The 18301-nt window shown below is 45.9% G+C and overlaps 1 protein-coding gene across 1 annotated transcript; it reads right to left on the minus strand.

Annotated features, from left to right (window-relative positions):
• Positions 1-1226: 1226 nt before the first annotated feature.
• LOC131750031 (tyrosine-protein phosphatase non-receptor type 18-like) lies at positions 1227-16866 on the minus strand. Its single transcript, XM_059052232.2, is given in 18 exon segments — positions 1227-1563; positions 1789-1863; positions 2297-2505; positions 3173-3197; positions 3200-3230; positions 3477-3505; positions 3722-3785; positions 3877-3954; positions 4033-4099; positions 4492-4589; positions 4592-4636; positions 4851-4913; positions 5624-5692; positions 14586-14624; positions 14738-14833; positions 14913-14989; positions 15277-15385; positions 16774-16866. Coding segments are annotated over 18 exon segments (1335 nt in total). The 3' UTR covers positions 1227-1495.
• Positions 16867-18301: the final 1435 nt, after the last annotated feature.

Consider the following 18301-nt stretch of genomic DNA (forward strand, 5'->3'; position numbering starts at 1 on the left):
TACCAGTCTATCAGTATGAGATCAGTCCATCTGACTGTGAGCCTAGAGGGCTGTCTTGCTGGCTGCTGATTTGTCTGCCAAGCTGGTGGTCTGTGTGCATCTGCTGTCCAGCTCAAGGGCTGGAGGCTTGTCTGGCTAGAAGCCTATGTGAACAGCTAGGGGTCTGACTTGTTGGGGTCCAGTCATCTGTCCAGATGGGGGTCTACCCATTCATCTGGTTTGGGGGTCTGTTCATCCAACTTGGAATCTAGCTGGCCAGTTGGCTTGGGGTCCATTTATTTCTCTGGCTGAGGATGGTGTCTCATTGTGGCTGGGACTCTATCTGTCTGACTAGGATTCCACCCATCCAATGGGGTCCTATGTATCTGAGGGCTAGGAGCCCATCTGGCTAGCAGGGAATCCATCTACCTGAAGGATTTGCAGTGTGTGTCCAACTGGCAGATGGTCTGAGTAGCGGAGGATCTGTCTGGCTCATGATGCTTTTTCTATATGAGGGTCCATCTGCCTATCTGACCAGTTGACTGCCAGAGTGTCCACCTGGCTGTCTTCCCAGCAGAAGACATATCAATTTCTCTGCCAAAAGGGGGGGGTCTGCCCACCTTTCTGCCTAGTTGGAAGTCTGGCTGGCTGGGTGGGGTGTCTGTGCAATCGAGGGTCTGTGTGGCTAGTATCTGCCTGGCTGGAGTCCAATTGGCTAGTTGGGAGTCTGTGTGACTAGGTCTGTCAGGCCGTCTGCCCACATGGGGGTGGGTCTGTGTAGCTGGGAAGTCTGTCTAGCTGAGAGGACATCTGTGTCTATTCAGCTGGGGATCTCTTTACATCTGCCTGGGAGTCTGTCCAGCCAAGGGTTTATCTGGCTGATGTCTGTCTACCTGTTTAGCTGGGGGAAGGGGTCTGTCTTTTTGGTGGTCTCTTTTGCATGGGGTGGTCTGTTAGGCTGTTGGTGGGTCACTGTCTCTGGCTGGAGGTCCACCCATGGCTGTCCCTCTGAAGGTCTGGCTGGCTAAGGGAATTACTATATGCCTGTCCAGGTTGGGATTCCATCTGTCTGCCAGCCCATCTGGGGATCTTTTCACCTGTCTGTCTGAAATCTGTCTGCTTGGCTGTTGCTATGCCTGGCTTCCATCTGTCTGAATGGTGGAGGGCAGTGGGGGTCCATCCATCTCCCTGTGTCATAAGCTGAGTGTCTGAGTAAGGGAGGCTCAGATACTGAGATGAACCAGTCCTTCAAGTGGTGAAGGGGACAGTTTATTTATTCTTGAACATGCTCAGTGTAACCTCACCAGCCATTGTCAACCAACTACCTCCCCAAGCCTCAGGCCTTGAACGCTATGATCACTGAGGCAAAGCCCCCATATTTTCCACACTGAGAAACTTTTATTTTGATTCAGCCCAGCAACCCCATTTCCAGCACTTCACAGAGTAGACCACGGCCCTCAGCAGTCCAGGTACCCATGTGGACCAGGCACCCAACAGGCAGGCAAGGGCGCTGCACTCAAACGCGGGTCCACTCGGCAGGCGGGTCCCGGGGTCCTTTAGGCCTTCCAATGCGCAGGTTGAAGCCTGGAAAAGGAAGGACACCGTAGGACTCACGGAGAAGCTGAGGTGCAGAGACGTAGGCAACTCGTGGAAAGTCACCCCCAAGCCTCCAGACCCTCACGGTTTGCTGCTGACACATCCACAGGACTCCGAGGGCGTGTGTTTTCCTGCCACCATCTCAAAGCCCCAAATGCCTGGGATTCAGTTAAAACTGCAGAGAGTCCCAGCGACCCAGGCTGTCTGACTTACCTAGGCCACTAGTCTGAGCTCCATCTACCACGTCCTCGTAGGCGCCAGGCCCTGCTGGGCTTTGGTCAACAGGAGCTGCGGGCAGAAAACGACCCTTAACAGATCGGCTCAGGCCGCGCCTCGAAGTCCCGGAGAGCCACTCGGAGGCAAATGCGCATCCTCCCAGACCAGAGAAGGCAGGCTGGGCGCCGGGACCCAGCGGGAGGGTGCGTGGCCAGGGGCGTGACCAAATCGGAGACCTCCGCCCGGACTAGGTGGCCAGGCCAGAGACCACGGTTTGGCCCGGGACGCTTCCGGGCGTGACCAGAGGACAGGCGGTTGTCCCAGAGGCGTGGCCGGAGAAGCGAGGACGTCAGCCTCCGGGGCGTGACCGAGCCGGACTCGGTGGAGGGGGGGTGGGGGTCCTCGTGGCGTCCAGGTTCTCCAGACCGCAGCCACAGGGGGTCGGGAGACGGAGCAGGTCGGGGCCAGCCCTCCCCAGCTCCGCGCCTGGGCCGCGTCGACTTACCGCGGCCGGTTAGCGGCCCGCGCCCGTCCTCCGAGCGCGCCTGGGGCCGCCGGGCGCGCGGCGTCACCTGGCTGTAGAGGGGCGTCTCCTCCGCGCCGCGCGCCCGCGCGCCCGCCTCTGCCCCGGTACCCGCGGGAGCCGCGCGCTTCTGCACTACAGCGTACGTGTCGGCCATGGCGAGGCCCGGGGGCCCGGGCACCGAGATGCTCCTGCGCGTGGGGAGGAAGTGAAACGGCGGCGCCGAGCCTGGGGAGGGAGGGGGCAGCGCGCTCGGCGCGCAAACCGCCGGCTTCCTTCCCGCCCGAGGCGGCGCGCAGTTACTGAGCGAGGAGGTGGAGGTGGTAGCGTCTTTGGGGAAAGGGTCTCGTTTCTGTGTCCCTAGCGCCCAGCAGGTTGGGTGGATGAAGAAAGGAAGGGGCCAGCCTGGCAGGTGAATGGAGCAAGATATCGGTTTTGAGGATTGGTCATTTCTGTGTAGTTGTCTGTTGAATAAATGAATGAGGAAGTGACATCTAAAGAGAAGCAAGGGAGAGTCTCAAAATGGAGGGCTGGTCTCAAGGACCAAGGGCTGAAGTCTCTGCCGCACCCGACATGAGGCCTTACAGTTGGGCGGCCTCAAAAACTATGTGCTGAATTAAGGAGTGGAAAAGCGAGGAGAGGGCTGACATCGGGAGCTAGCCTGAGGGGCAGAGAATGGGATCTCTGGGTTGAAGAGTCATTGGGGGAGGGTTCCCAGAGCTCAGCTGAAGAAAGGGCCAGTGAGTATTTGGTGAACTGAACGGCAAGGAAGGGGCTGGTGTTTCAAGGGTGAGGAAAGGGCCAGCCTCCAAGGACGAGAAAGTGAAAAAGGAAGACTGAGGGGAGGGGGCTGGGTACCTGAGGACCGCGCCGGACGGCCGGAGGAGAAGGTGTCATCGTAGAGTGGGGCACAATTCTGGGGAAAGGCAGGAGGCTTCGGAGGACGCTGTCCAGGCGCCTAGTGGTGGTCACTGTGGGCGCTGTGGGGGAAGCTTAAGAGGGGACAGTGATAAGGGAGCAAAGAGGAGGACAAAGGTAGATATCATAGTGCGTCAGTCCCTGCTCCCGGAGGGAGTCCAAGGGCTGGATGCTGGCGCTGGTGGTGGCCATAGACCTCTGCTCTGGGTCCTGGTCTCTGAGGATTGGAAGGGGGCCTTGGTACCTCCTTGAGGTTCTGGTCGTGAGGGCTGGCTTTCCCCACCCCCACCCCACCCCACCCCCGGTACGCGAGCCTCTCACTGCTGTGGCCCCTCCCGTTGCAGAGCACAGGCTCCGGACGCGCAGGCTCAGTGGCCATGGCTCACGGGCCCAGCCGCTCCGAGGCATGTGGGACCGGGGCACGAACCCGCGTCCCCTGCATCGGCAGGCGGACTCCCAACCACTGTGCCACCAGGGAAGCCCGAGGGCTGGCATTTTGGAGCGCTGAGAGGAACATCTGAGCCACTGTGTGATACAGGAACCTGTACTGCCCCTGAGGGAGTGGGGGAGGGAAGAGGGATCATCGAGAAGGGAAGACCAGAACCGGAGGGTTATGTCCTTGGGACGAGGAGACCGGCTGCCACCTCTGTCTGTGTGGCTGCAGGCTGCTGCCTCCGAATCTCGAGGACCACACTGAAGAGGCTGCAGTTAGGTGGGATCATCTAGGGCAGAGAGATGGGCACGTGAGCAGGACCTCATAGGCACAGGACCCACACTGCGCTTGTATGCCCTCCTCATACCTGGGTTAGGAGCAACTGTCTCACATAATCCACGGTGCACAGCACACCTGTTCGCCCACAGCCCGCGCTGACAAGTGAGAATCAGGGTGAGCTCAGTCAGGGCCTGCCTGCAACCCCTTTTAAAGGGGGCATTTGGGGCTGGGGGTGAGGGCCTTAATGGAGTGTCCCCTGCAGCACTTTTTAATTCCCAGAGTCCCAGGTTATAATTTGAAAGGAAAACCTTTTTAATTTCGTATATTTGTTGAGCATCAGCTGTGTACTTACTCCCTAGCAGACAGTCTGTGCTCAGTAAATACTAACCATTTCAGCTACAACTTGAGCAAGTATGGCCTCAGGTTTCTGGAAACAGGCACTCAGACTGTAAGACTGGCTCCAAGCCCTGCACTATCCTCCCTGTCCACCTCCCCACCACCAGCCCCTCTGTCTGACCAGTCCCCCATAAAGCCCATTTTCCTAAACCTGCAGTGGACACAGAGGGGGTTGGGGCCAGATCCCTGAGGGTGCCGGGCTTCCTCCACCATGGCGAGCACGTGGTCAGGATTGCTAGGGACCCCTCTCTGTCTGGCCAGGACATATACTGCAGCTGGTACACAGAGCGGGATTCCTGAAACACAGGAAATGAGGGGCAAAGAATGAAAAAAGAAAAGCATTTATTGAGCCCCAATTACATGTCAGCCCTAGTTCTCCACATCCTCCATTTAAATGCAACAGATAATAACTGAAGAGATGGGTACTATTGTTAATGCACATTTTACAGATGAGAAAACAGAGACAGGAAACAGCTCTCCCTACGTGGGAGTCTTCTCCCCTTTCAGTACCTTCTGGAAGGTGACCTGAAGGGTCCTGAGCGTGATGTCTGCATTCAGCCATGTCTCCCTTGTCTGTGGATATGGGGCATTGTGAGAAGAGGGCAGAGAACAAAGATCACAGGTGCCAAAAGACATACTTACAAAAAACAAAGCATTTCTGAGTAAAAATCAAATACAGGGAGTTCCCTGGTGGCCTAGTGGTTAGGATTCTGGGCTTTCACTGCCGTGGCCTGGGTTCAATCCCTGGTCAGGGAACTGAGATCCTGCAAGCTATGCAGCATGCCCCCCCCACCAAAAAAAATCAAATAGAAACAACATATTTTTAAAAATTCATTTAGCTCGAATATCTCCCATGGCTTTTGTGAAGGAAACAATTCACAAAGGGGAGAAAGAGGAACTATGATTAAATATCAAACAAGCTCATTTACAGTGAAACAAAGAAACGTCTTTTGTTCTAAAACAAGTTTCATTGACTTATGAGAGATTTTCCTGAGTTCTTTTGAAAGGGTAAGGGAAATAAGAATTTTAAGAACCTAACCAGACACATGAACATTTACAGAGATAACCATGATAGTAGTTAAAATGCAAAAACAGTGTATAATGAGTTCTGACTATTTGCATTGCTAATACCAGAGAGCTCCCTGCAGTGTGAGGGGGACTGTGGGAAAACTGTTCATCCTTTCAGGCCCAGCCCAAAAGCTTTCCACTCAGAATCATCTGTGAAATCTTCCAAAACAGCCAAGACTTCATAAAGTGCTGTTCCCACCTCTGCCCCAGCTCACCAGAGTGATGCAGAAAAGCCCAATCTGCAGTGGCTCCTGTTCTTGGGCCCAATAACGCTCACACTTTTTCTGCAAAAGGCAAGGGGAAAAAGGCAGAGAGTGAAGAAGGGGAATCTGCCTCAGAGTTCAGATCAACACGTGCACGCCCCGCATGGGACAGCCCAGGTTGCTGGTGGAAGCACAGACATCTGAACCTTCAAAGGAGGCCAGGCGGCAGAACCTCATCAGACTAAACACAGACAGACTCAATGGAGATGTGAGCTTCTGACTGTGCAGGAGGAAGACAGTCCAGAATATTCTCCTTCTGGAAGCAACTGAAAACCTGGACAAAATATATGAGCCACTATTTTCAGACACTTGTCCACAGCCTTGCAGGACTGTGATCACTGAACAATGGGAAACATATGAGTCAAACCTTATGACTTCCCCAGCTTACTGCCAAGAGGCAGTAACCAGGCTGCAGAAGGTGGAGAGTTTGATGAGCCCACTGAGATAAGGAGCCAGAGGTCTTGGCTCGGGGAGGCCAAGGCAGAGGTCTTGAGAGAACAGCACTATGCAAACAAAAGCAAAGAACTCCAGAAGTCTGCATAGGGGTCCCCTTAAGTCTTTAGCTGAATAATGATCTGGGCACATATGACACGAGACCCCATGAAGCTAGGAAGGAATAACTTCCCGTGAAGGAATAATAGCTAGGGAACTGTAAGATGAACATTTCCTAGGGCTCACAGTGGAACAGAAATAATTTATATTTCCTCCAGCCACAGTGGAGAGACCTGGGTAATTAAAAGGGGCATTCAGTAGGGAATCTGAAGGATCAAACATTGAAGGTAGAAGAACTTAGTTCTAGAATAAAGGCTTCTCTAGACTCACCCTAAAAAAGCTTAGAAACAAACCTTAAAATGATTAAATATCTAAAAGTAACTGCCTTTCAGAAAAAGTCCAACACTTTTTAAAGGAAAGTAACAAAATCCAAAACTTACTTTTGTAAAATTTAAAATTTTGAGCATCCAATAAAAATTTACTAGACATACAAAGAAGCAAGAAAATAAGACCTATACCCAGGAGAAAAATCTGCAGAAAAAGACACAATAGAGATGAGGAAACAAGCAGACAAAGACTTTAAAACAGCCTTTATAAATATTATAAATATGTTCAAAGATGAAAAGGAAACCATAAAAGGGATGAAAGTGAAATAAAAGATATAAAAAAAGACCTAAATGGAACTTCTAGAGAGGATAAATAAAATATATGAAATAAAAAATTCACTGTCTAAGACCCATGAAAAGATACTCAGCATCAGTAATTATTAGAGAAATGCAAATCAAAACTACAATGAGGTACCACCTCACACTGGTCAGAATGGCCATCATGAAAAAGTCTACAAATAACAAATGATGGAGAGGATGTGGAGAAAAGGGAACACTCCCACATTGCTGGTGGGAATGTAAATTGGTGCAGCCACTATGGAGAACAGTACGGTGGTTCCTCAAAAAACTAAAAATAGGATTTCCATATGATCCAGCAATCCCAGTCCTGGGCATACATCCGGACAAAGCTATAATTTGAAAAGATACATGCACCTCTGTGTTCATAGCAGTGCTACTCAAAATAGCTAAGACATGGAAACAACCTAAATGTCTATCAACAGATGAATGGCTAAAGAAGACAAGGTATATATATACAATATACTCAGCCATAAAAAAGAATGAAATAATGCCATTTGCAGCAACATGGATGGACCTAGATATTATCATACTAAGGGAAGTAAGTCAGAAAGAGAAAGACAAATACCATAGGATATCCCTAAATATCTAACATATGACACAAATGAACTTATCTACAAAACAGAAACAGACTCACAGAGATACAAAACAGACTTGTAGTTGCTGTGGGCAAGGGGGTGGGAAGGTATGGACTGGAAGTTTGGGATTAGCAAATGCAAACTATTATATATAGAATGGATAAACAACAAGGTCCTGCTGTATAGCACAGGGAACTATATTCAATATCCTGTGATAAACCATAATGGAAAAGAATATGAAAAAAAATTCACTGTCTAATAGCGGATTAGACACCAGAACATCAGTGAACACGAAGGCATAGCAATAGAAACTATTCAAAATGAAAAAGAGAGAGGAAAAAATGGGGAAAAAACCTAACAGAGAATCAGATACCTGTGGAAATATATATCAAGTGGCCTAATGTACGTGTACCTGGAGTCCAGAAGGAGAGGAGAGGGGAGAATAGAAACTATTTTCAAATAAACAATAGCTGGAAAATTTTCCAGATTTGATGAAACTATGAAACCACAGATCCAAGAAGGTCAATGAACCACAGGGAGAATAATCATAAAGAAAGCCACACCAAGGTAGCTCATGAACAAATTGCTGAAAAACAATGATAAAGAAAAAATCTTAAAAGCATCACACATAAAAAAGACACATAACATACTGAGGAATAAGGATGACAGCAGAATTTTGTCAGAAACTCTGCAAGCCAGAGATCAATGCTGTAACACCCTAAAAATGCTGAAACTAAAAAAAAAAAAAAAAAACTTTCAGACAAAAGCTGAGAGACTTTATCACAAGCAAAACTGCACTATGAGAAAAAGTAAGCTTTTCATACAAAAGGAACCAGGTGGAATACAGACCTACAGAAAGGGATGAAGAGTAAAGAAAAAGGTAAATATGTAGCTAAATATAAAAGGTATTTCTCATTTTTAACATCTTTAAAAGATAATCTAGTGAATTTTACCAAAAAAGGAGGAATTAATAACAATCCTTCACAAACTTTTCCAAAAAACTGAAGGAACATTTGCCAACATATTTTATGGACCAGTATTACTCTGCTACCAAAACGAGACAGATATCACAAGAAAAGAAAACTACTAAGCAATGTCTCAAGAATATAGACAGAAGAATCCTCAACACAATATTAACAAAGGATTTTACACAGGATCAAGTGGGATTAATCCCAGGAACACATATATGAAAATCAATATATGAAGGTCAATCAATATCATATACCATAATAACAGAAAATAAAACAAAAACATGATCAACTTAATAGATGCAGAAAAAAAAAATCTGAGCAAAATCCAATACCTTTTCATATAAAAACATGAAAGGAACTAGACATAGAAAGGAAATTCCCCATCTTGATTTAAAAAGCAAAACCACCACCACCAACAACAACAAATATCTACCAAAACCAACGGCTAACGTTAATACTTAACGGTGAAAGACTGAATGTTTTGCGCTTAAGATCAGGAACAAGACAAGAATGTTTGCACTTTTTTGTACTGGAAGTTGTAGGCAGTGCAATTAGGAAAAAAGAAATGAAGGAAGGAAAGGAGGGAAGATGGGAGTGAGGAAGCAAGAGAGAGAAAAAAGGAAAGGAAAGGAAAGGAAAGTCTTTTTAACAAATGGTGCTAGGACAACTGGGTATCTATAAACAAAAGAATGAATTTGGACCGCTGTCTTACACCATATACAAAAATTAACTCAAAATGAAGCAGAGACCTAAACATAAGAGAGAAAACTATAAAACACTTAGAAGAAAACATAGGAGTATATCTTTTTGACCTTTGGTTATACAATGACTTGTTAGACACAACATCAAAATCATATCAAAACAATAGATTGGAAGTCTTAAAAATTAAAAGTGTTTGTTCTTCAAAAGACACTATAAAGAAAATGAAAAGACACCCACACAACGGAAAAAATATTTCTAAATCATATACTGATAAGGGACTTGTATTCAGAAGAATTCTTACAACCCAATAATAAAAAGACAAATAACCCAATTTAAAAATGGGCAAAGGACCGAAACAAATATTTTTCCAAAGAAGACATACAAATGGAAAAATAAGCACATGAAAAGACGTTTGGTAAATGCAAACCAAATCCACAAATCCACCTCATTAGGCAAATGCAAACCAAAACTGCAATGAGATACCACTTCCCATCCGTTAGGATGGCTAATAAAAACAAAAGTGAAAACAGAAAATAACATGTCTTGGTGAGTGTATGGAAAAATGGAACACTTGTGCATTACTGGTGAGAATATAAGGTGGTCCAGCCACTGTGGAAAACAACAACAACAACAACAAAAACACAGAATTGCCACATGATCCAGTAATTAATTCTACTACCCAAAAGAATTGAAAACAAGGACTCAAAACAGATACTTATGTACCAATGTTCATAGCAGCACTATCACAATAACCAAAAGGTAGAAACAACTCAAATGTCCATCAACAGGTGAATGGATAAACAAAATGTGGTACTTACATACAATGAAATGTTATTCAGCCTTAAAAAGAATGAAATTCTGATACACTCTACAACATGGATGAACCTTGAAAACCTGATAAATGAAATAAGTCAGACACAAAAGAACAAGTATTGTATGACTCCACTGATATGAGGTACCTAGAAGAGGCAAATTAATAGAGACAGAAAGTAGAATAAAGGCTACCAACAGCTGCAGGAAGGGGAAATGGGAAGAAACTTAAATGGATACAGAGTTTCTGTTTGGGATGATGAACAAGTTCTGGAATTGGACAGTGGTAACGGTTTACAACACTGTGAGTGCACTTAATGTTTATAAATTGTACACTTGAAATCGTTAAAATGGCAAAATTTATGTTATGTATATTTTACCACAACTGAAAAAAAAAAAAGACCCAATGAGTACAACTTCACATCCAACAGGATAGCAATAATGAAAAAGACAGACAATAACAAATGTTGGTAAGAATGTGGAGAAATTGGAACCTTCATACATTGCTGGTTGAAATGTAAAATGATATACCCACTGTGGAAAACAGTTTGACAGTTCCTCAAAATGTTAAAAATAGAGTTTACCATATGACCCAGCAATTCCACTTATAGGAATATATCCAAGAGAAATGAAAACATACTTCTACACAAAAACTTGCACATGAATGTTTATAGCAGCAATATTCATAATCACCAAAAAGCGGAAACAGCTCAAATTCTATAAAGTGATTAATGGATATATAAAATGTGGTAGATTCATTCAATGGAATGTTATTCAGCAATAAGAACGGGTGAAGTATTGATATATGCTACAATATACATGAGCCTTGAAACACAACCTTAGTGAAAGAAGCCAGTCATGAAAGACAACATATCATATGATTCCAGTTATAGGAAAAGTCCAGAGTCGGCAAATCTACAGAGACCAAAAATAGATTAGTAGTTGCCTAGGGTGGAGTTTGGTAGGAAATGCAGCATGACTGCTAATAGATACAGGGCTTCTTTATGGGGTGATGAAAAGGTTCTGAAATTCATTGTGGTGATGACTGTATAACTCAGGAATATACTAACAACAATTGAATTGCACACTTTAGATGGATGAATTGTATCTCAATAAAGTTGTTTTTTTTTTAAAGATAATCTGTAGGAAAAATAATAGCAGTGTGTTGTGTAGTATATTTTAAATTTAGAAACAAACCTAGGGCAACAATAGCTTGAAGCATGGAAAGAGGAAATTGAAATATGCTATTGTAAAGTTCTCACATTTTACATGAAATGGTATAATATTATTTGAACATAGACTGTGATAAGTACACATTCCACTAAGCACACAAGCACATAATACAAAGAGGTATAACTAATAAGTGAATAATGACTGTGAAACAGAGCCATAAAAATTCTCAGTAAAAAAGAAGACAGAAAATAAGAAAGGAACAAAGAACAGATGGAACAAATAGAAAACAAATAGCAAAATCATAGATTTAGACACATTAAAGACTAAATACTCTAATTAAAGGCAGAGATTGTCAGACTGGATAAAAAAGTAAGTACCCACAATATGCCAGCTATAAGAAACACAGTTTAAAAATAAAAATGGGGAATTCCCTGGAAGTCCAGTGGTTAGGACTCTGCAATTCCATTGCAGGGGGCATGGGTTCAATCCCTGGTCAGGGAAATAAGAGGTTGCAAGCCCCACAGTGAAGCCAAAAAAATAAATAAAATAATATAATATAAATTAAAATGAACACAGATAAAAAGTAAAAGAATTTAAAAAGAGATATCATGCACACTCTAATCTAAAGAAGTTTAAATAGCTATATCAATATCAAAGTACACTTCAGAGAAAGGGATATTACCCTTTTCCTTTTAGAGATAAAAGGGACATTACATATTGAAAACAGGATTGATTCATCAGGAAGACATAATCCTAACTGTATAAGCACTCAATTATAGAGTTTTTAAATATCTGAAGCAAAAATTGACAGAACTGAAAGGAGAAATAGTTAAATCTAAAATCAGAGTTAGAGATTTCAACACTCCTCTTTCATCAAATAATAGGACAAGTAGATGGAAAAAAAGTAAGAATAGGGACTTCCCTGGTAGTCCAGTGGTTAAGACTCTGCCCTTCCACTGCAGGGGGCACCCTTCCAGTGCAGTGGGCAGGTTTGGTCCCTGGTCAGGGGAATTATGATCCCACATGCCACATGGCCAAAAAGAAAAAAAAAGGTAAGAATAATAAGATTTGAATAATACTATTGAGAAACTTGTCCTAATTCAAACAGTTGGAGGTTTCAACACTCCTCTCTTGGCAATTGATGGAACATTTAGAGAAAATAAACCAGTAAAGATATATAAGATACAGTAAAGATATAAAAGATATTAAAATGTCTTTCAAAAAGACACAGTCAATTTGACCTAACTGATATTTATAGAACACTCCACTCAACAAAGCAGAATACACATTCTTTTCAAGTGCACACAAAACATTTACCAAGATAGATCACATTCATGGCCACAAAACAAGTTTCAGTATATTTGAATCATATAAAGTTGTTCTTTGACCCCCATGGAACTGAAAATTAATAACAGGAAGATATATGGAAAAGCCCCCAAATATTTGGAACTTAAGCACAGTCACGGTCAAATACCATTGGTCAAAGAAGAAATCACAAGGGAAATTAGAAAATATTTTGAGCTAACTGAAAAAAAAGACAAAACATACCAGTTTGTGAGATGTAGCTAGAGCAGTGCATAGAGAAAAATGAATGACATTAAATACTTATATGTGGGGACTCCCCTGGTGGTCCAGGGGTTAAGAATCCATTTTGCAATGCAGGGGATGCTGGTTTGATCCCTGGTCAGGGAACTAAAATCCCACATGCCACAGGGCAACTAAGCCCACGTGCTGCAACTAGAGAGCCCACGTACTGCAACTAGAGAGCCCATGTACCACAACTACAGCCCACGCACTTTGGAGCCCATGCACCACAACTACAGAGCCCACATTCTCTGGAGCCCGCACGCTGCAGCTACTGAGCCTGTGCACCACAACTAGAGAGAAGCTTGCGCACCACAACTAAGAGCCCATGCGCCGCAACAAAAAGATCCCCAATGCCGCAACTAAGACCCCATGCAGCCAAAAAATAAATAAATATTTTTTAAAAATACTTATATGTGGAAAAAATCACAAATCTAGGCTTCCCTGGTGGCGCAGTGGTTGAGAGTCCGCCTGCCGATGCAGGGGACACGGGTTCGTGCCCCAGTCCGGGAGGATCCCGCATGCCGCGGAGTGGCTGGGCCCGTGAGCCATGGCCACTAAGCCTGCGCGTCCAGAGCCTGTGCTCTGCAACGGGAGAGGCCACAACAGTGAGAGGCCCGTGTACTGGAAAAAAAAAAAAAAAAAAAAATCACAAATCTATTACCTAAGCTTAAGGAACTAGAAAAAAAAAAAAAGAGCAAGTTAAACCTAAACCAGAAGGAAGGAATTGATAAAGGGAAGAAATTAATGAAATAAACATGAAAAAAATAGAGAAAATGAATAAAACTCAAAGCTGCTTCTTTGAAAAAATAATAAAATTGATAAGCCTCTAGCCCAGAGATTGGCTAACTTTCTATAAATGTCCAGATAATAAATATTTTAGACTTTGTGAGCCATACAATGTACTTAACTTGCAACTACTGAACTTGGCCATTGTAGCATGAAAGCAGATATACACACTATGTAAACAAATGAGTGTGGCTATGTTCTTATACATTTTTATTTACAAAAACAGGCAGCAGGACAGATTTAGTACAACAACTAAAGTTTGCTTGTCTTTATTCTTGCCAGACCAATGTAGGAGAGAGAGAGACAGATGACCAACTATCAAAATTAGGAATGAAGAAGGTACATCACTACAAATTGTACAAACTCCATGATCAGCCAGCCATCCCAGGGCAGTACTTACCCCACCCCCAGCCCTGTCCATGGAGCACGCCAGGATGCAGAAACTATGTGGCTTCAATGTTGACATACATTCTTTGAGTAACTAATTTATGCTAATGGGCAAAACAAAGATCCCTGCCCTCATGGCACTTTTCTTCTAATCAGGGAGACAGAATAAACAATATACATAACACATCTGTAGATTATCTTGTATGTTAGAGGTTGGTAAGAACTGTGAGGGAAAAAATGAAAGTAGGACAAGGGAAGGAGAGTGGGAGTTTTGGGAGTTCCAAATGGGTGAGATCCAGGAAGATCTCATTGAGGAAGTAGCATCTGAGCCAAGACCTAAAGGTGGTGATGGAGCGGGCCAAGGGGAAAATGTCCCAGGCAGTGGGAACAAAGCATAGGACCCGAGGCAGAACAAAGGCCAGAGTGGTTGGAGTGGAGTGAATAAGGGGGAGAAAGGTGGAAAGAGAGATCAGAGCTGTACTGGGGAAGCCACAGTTACAGGGCCTTATGGTCTATGTTATGGAATGGGGTGGGAATACCAGCAGGAGAGGGGTTGAGCCCCGTGAATAAAAGGAAAAAGATCAACAAAAAAACTAAAGATAGTAATAGTGGGCTTAGCAGAGGTACAGTGAGGGTCATTCCAAGAACTGGGCCATTGAGTCATAGCATCAGGGAAGAGCTAGCAAGATTTCTCCTGTCTCCTCTCTGCACAAGGATATGCATTCTAGGGGCTGAGGACACCTACCCGCCCATTTTCCATCTCCCGACAGGCCATCAAGATCATCTAGACAAGAGGGGTAAGGGGAAAGGGAGGAGATTTGGTTTATGGGGTGTGGTTATCAGAGCCAAGGGAGGACCCAGAATGTTGGCCATACCTCACCCTCCCCCAAAGCTGGCCTTGACCCCAAACTCCCAGATCACGCGCCAGAAGTCTAGCAAGGTGTGAGGTAGGGGTCCTTGCGTGGTGATGTAGGCCTGGCTTCCATCTGTGCCCTGGTAAAGGCTAAGTTCACTATGGAAATCCCGCTGTCCCCTCCACCACCTCTGCCCCTTCCCTAACGCCCAGCCTGACCCGGATAAAGTTGCCATTGATGTAGTCTCCATGTCTGTCTTCCTGGAGCAGGGAAAGGATCACTCGTGTGTGATCATCTGCCAGTGGGAGAGGTGAGAAACGTGGAGTTTGTGGGTGACAGGGGCCTTGAAGGCCTCCCGGATGAAAGCCAGCAGGGGACAGCATACCTAGCAGGGATCCCATCGAGGTGCACTCTCAGACTGCTGGGGAGAAATGCAGCCACAGCAAGGCCCTGGGAGGGAGAGTTCTGGGGGCCCAGTGGTGGCGCAGGGATCCGGGCTAACACCTGCACTGCCTCCGGGTGCGGGCATGCAGAGCAGCACCAACTCCCTCCAGAAGGCCCCCACTCCCACCCCCAACTTACATGGCAGCACATCTTTGTAGCGGTTCTTCCTCACATTTTCTGGTCGACTGCCAGCCTCAGTGGAACACACGCTGTCTGTCTTCCAGGAGGCTGAGCGGGCCCGGATGTCCTGGTGGGAGCACAGAAAGAAGACCCGGGGGAGGGAGGAGAGAGCAAGAGAGGAGCCAGGTCAGGGTCCTGGGACACTGAGACTCTCACAGGGATACACGGCATGTGGCCTGTGAGAGGTGAGTGCAGTGCCCAGATAGCAGAGGGCCCGCTAATTATGATTCCATAATAGTAGCGACTCAAGAGTGCCTTCTCTGTGCCAGGCTCTGTGTGAGGGCATTGAACCACCTGCAAGGTCCCTCCGAAGTGGGTACTATTATTGACGTCCCCATCACGCAGGTGAGGAAGCTGAGGCACCTCATGTTTGAGTGACTTGCTGAAAGTCCCACCCAGGAAGTGGCACAGTGAGTGAGCGAGTATTGAACTCAGACCTCTGTACACTCAATGTGTATTTACATTGTATTGTGAATAATAATTGTAATATATTATAAATTTAAAATAACAGACATGGCGATACACAATATATAAGACAATATACAATGCATATGATTATAATGTATAACATTACTTATGTAACTAGATACTATAGGTGCTTTACTACTGTTCCATTATTATACTGAATAGCATTACCATCATCAAGTATTCATAATCATGATGATAATAAGTAACACCTACCAAGCCCCCTGATGAGTGCAAGCCACCAGTCTAAGTGTTCTTATGCCCATCAAGTCATTTACATCCTCGTGGACACACTAGTGAAGTGGGTACCACTATTAATATTTTTATTATACAGATGAGGAAACCAAGGCCTAAAGAGGCCTAGAGACTCCTGTGAGTAAAGGAGGCCACCAGCAGGAGGGTGGCCTCCAACAGCTGGCACTGCTTTCTGTCCCAGACGGGACCCAGACCCGGATGGACATGAAGTCATGTACTACCTGGATATTATATATTTACATTTATTATGTACATTTTCATATTGAATAAATTATATATTTGCATTTATTATGCATTTCTTATATACGATATTTATTTTTATATTTGTGTAAATTTAGATTTTTGTTAAACTTCTTTTATCTATTTATTACATATTTATTACTTAGGAACTTCAATAACTGCTTATTTGATAAATTATAATTCTATGTTGTATTTATGTGTATTCTATTGTTTTAAGAAGTTAACTAATGTTATTATTGTGTAAATTATAGTTTACAATCATATTTATACATATTCACTATAGAGAAAGAGAGAGAGACAGAGAGAGAGAGAGAGACAGAGAGAGAGAGAGAGAGAGAGAGAGAGAGAGAGAGAGAGAGAGAGAGAGAGAGAGAGAGAGAGAGAGAGAGAGAGAGAGAGGCAAAGCGCAGCAGGGCGCACAGGAGAACAGACGTCTGGACCGTCCAGGGCAAGGAGCTGAAACGAGGCGCGCGGCCGGCCAACTCGGCCACTCACGCTGAACTCGCAGGCGAGGACCGCCCCCTCCCGGCCGCCCCATGCCTCCAGTTGCTCCAAGAAGCTCCGCGCCTCTTCCAAGCTGCGGCTCATGGCGCTGCTGGCCAGCGATGCGCAGTCCACCTGTGGCTCTCCGCTCTCCCACCTAGTGTAGACTTCTTGGGAGGCTGCCGAGGCCCCGCCTCAGATCTCGCCAGCCAATGGAAGTGCGCAGCGGCGGACAGGGCGGTCCTCTCGGCCAATGACACTCAGAGCCCGCCCCGGCCTCGCCTACAGGCTCCCGGACCAGTGCGGCTGCCTGAGCGCTTGGTTAACCAAGGCTGGGCCAGGGACGTGGATCCTCCGCTGGCACTTACCTTTTTTATGGCCTCCGCGCGAGTTGGCTGAGTCCGCACGGCCCCATGGCCACTTCCTCTCTCTTGGACCCGGGGTCCGCGCCCGGGCAGGGCGGATGGCTGGCTGCACGCCCTCGCCCGGCCTCCCCGGCTCTGTCTTCTGGGAGCTAGGCTGTGTCCGGATCCGAGCCGGGGTGGCGTGGCAGCTGTGAGTAAAGATGGTCGCCGAGACCGAGCTGCAACTCCTGCCTGGGGGACCCCGGATAGGGACCATCCCGCGCTTTGCGCTTCGGCGGGGTCCGAGGGAGGCCGGGGCAGGTAGCCGCGGGGGAAAATGACACCCGGGCACCTGGGCTGTGAGAAAGACTGAATCCGTGTATTTCCTGAGGTTCCTTCTTTTTCTGGGTCGGGCTAGGATGAACTGGGGGCGCCAGCATCCAGTCCTAATTTGAGGATTTCAACCCGAATAAGCCTTCTGGGAAACTGAGAATCGAGGATCTGGGAGTGGGTTCCAAGGGACTAGGTGTTCTCAGTACTTTTAAGGGGCTTATTTTTTTTTGTCCCCACACTCTTGTCTTCAGAAAATGTGGAGAAGACTGGAGGACAGCTGCTGTCCCAGCTCCCAGGGCCACCAAGGGGAGGCTGGAGAGAGCAGAGAGGAGCCTACGGCCCTTGCCAAGGACTGGCCAGTGTAGATGGGCTAGCCCATCCTTCACCTTGGGGGTGAGGAGTGTGGACCTAATTCATCAGTGTTAAGTCAAGAACAGGCAAACTGTTTCTTAAAGGGCTTGGGTCTCTGGTCCTTGTCCCAGCTACTCAGTTCCACCATGCAGGGTGAAAGCAGCCATAGGCAACATGGAAAGGAATGAGCATGGCTGTGTCCCAAACTTTGTGGACTTTAAATTTTAATTTCATGTGTCACCATTTGTGTGTGTGTGTGTCCTGCAGGCTGTGGGTTGCTGACCCCAGTTTAAGTGACTGAGAGGTCAGAAAGCCAGTTAGTGGGGATGTTTCACTTATTGAGGGATCTGTAGGAATCACTGTTGACTCAGTGTTTATCGCTGTCATCTTTGAGAGTTCAAAGGTGGTCAGCAGTGATCACTGAGGATGGACACTGACAGTGAATTCATTGGAGGCCAGTGAGAGTTCCTTGGATGTTCATGGAGACTGTCAGTAGATGTCAATGGCAGTCA

Source organism: Kogia breviceps, chromosome 2 (assembly GCF_026419965.1).
Source record: "Kogia breviceps isolate mKogBre1 chromosome 2, mKogBre1 haplotype 1, whole genome shotgun sequence".
Lineage (NCBI taxonomy): Eukaryota > Metazoa > Chordata > Mammalia > Artiodactyla > Physeteridae > Kogia > Kogia breviceps.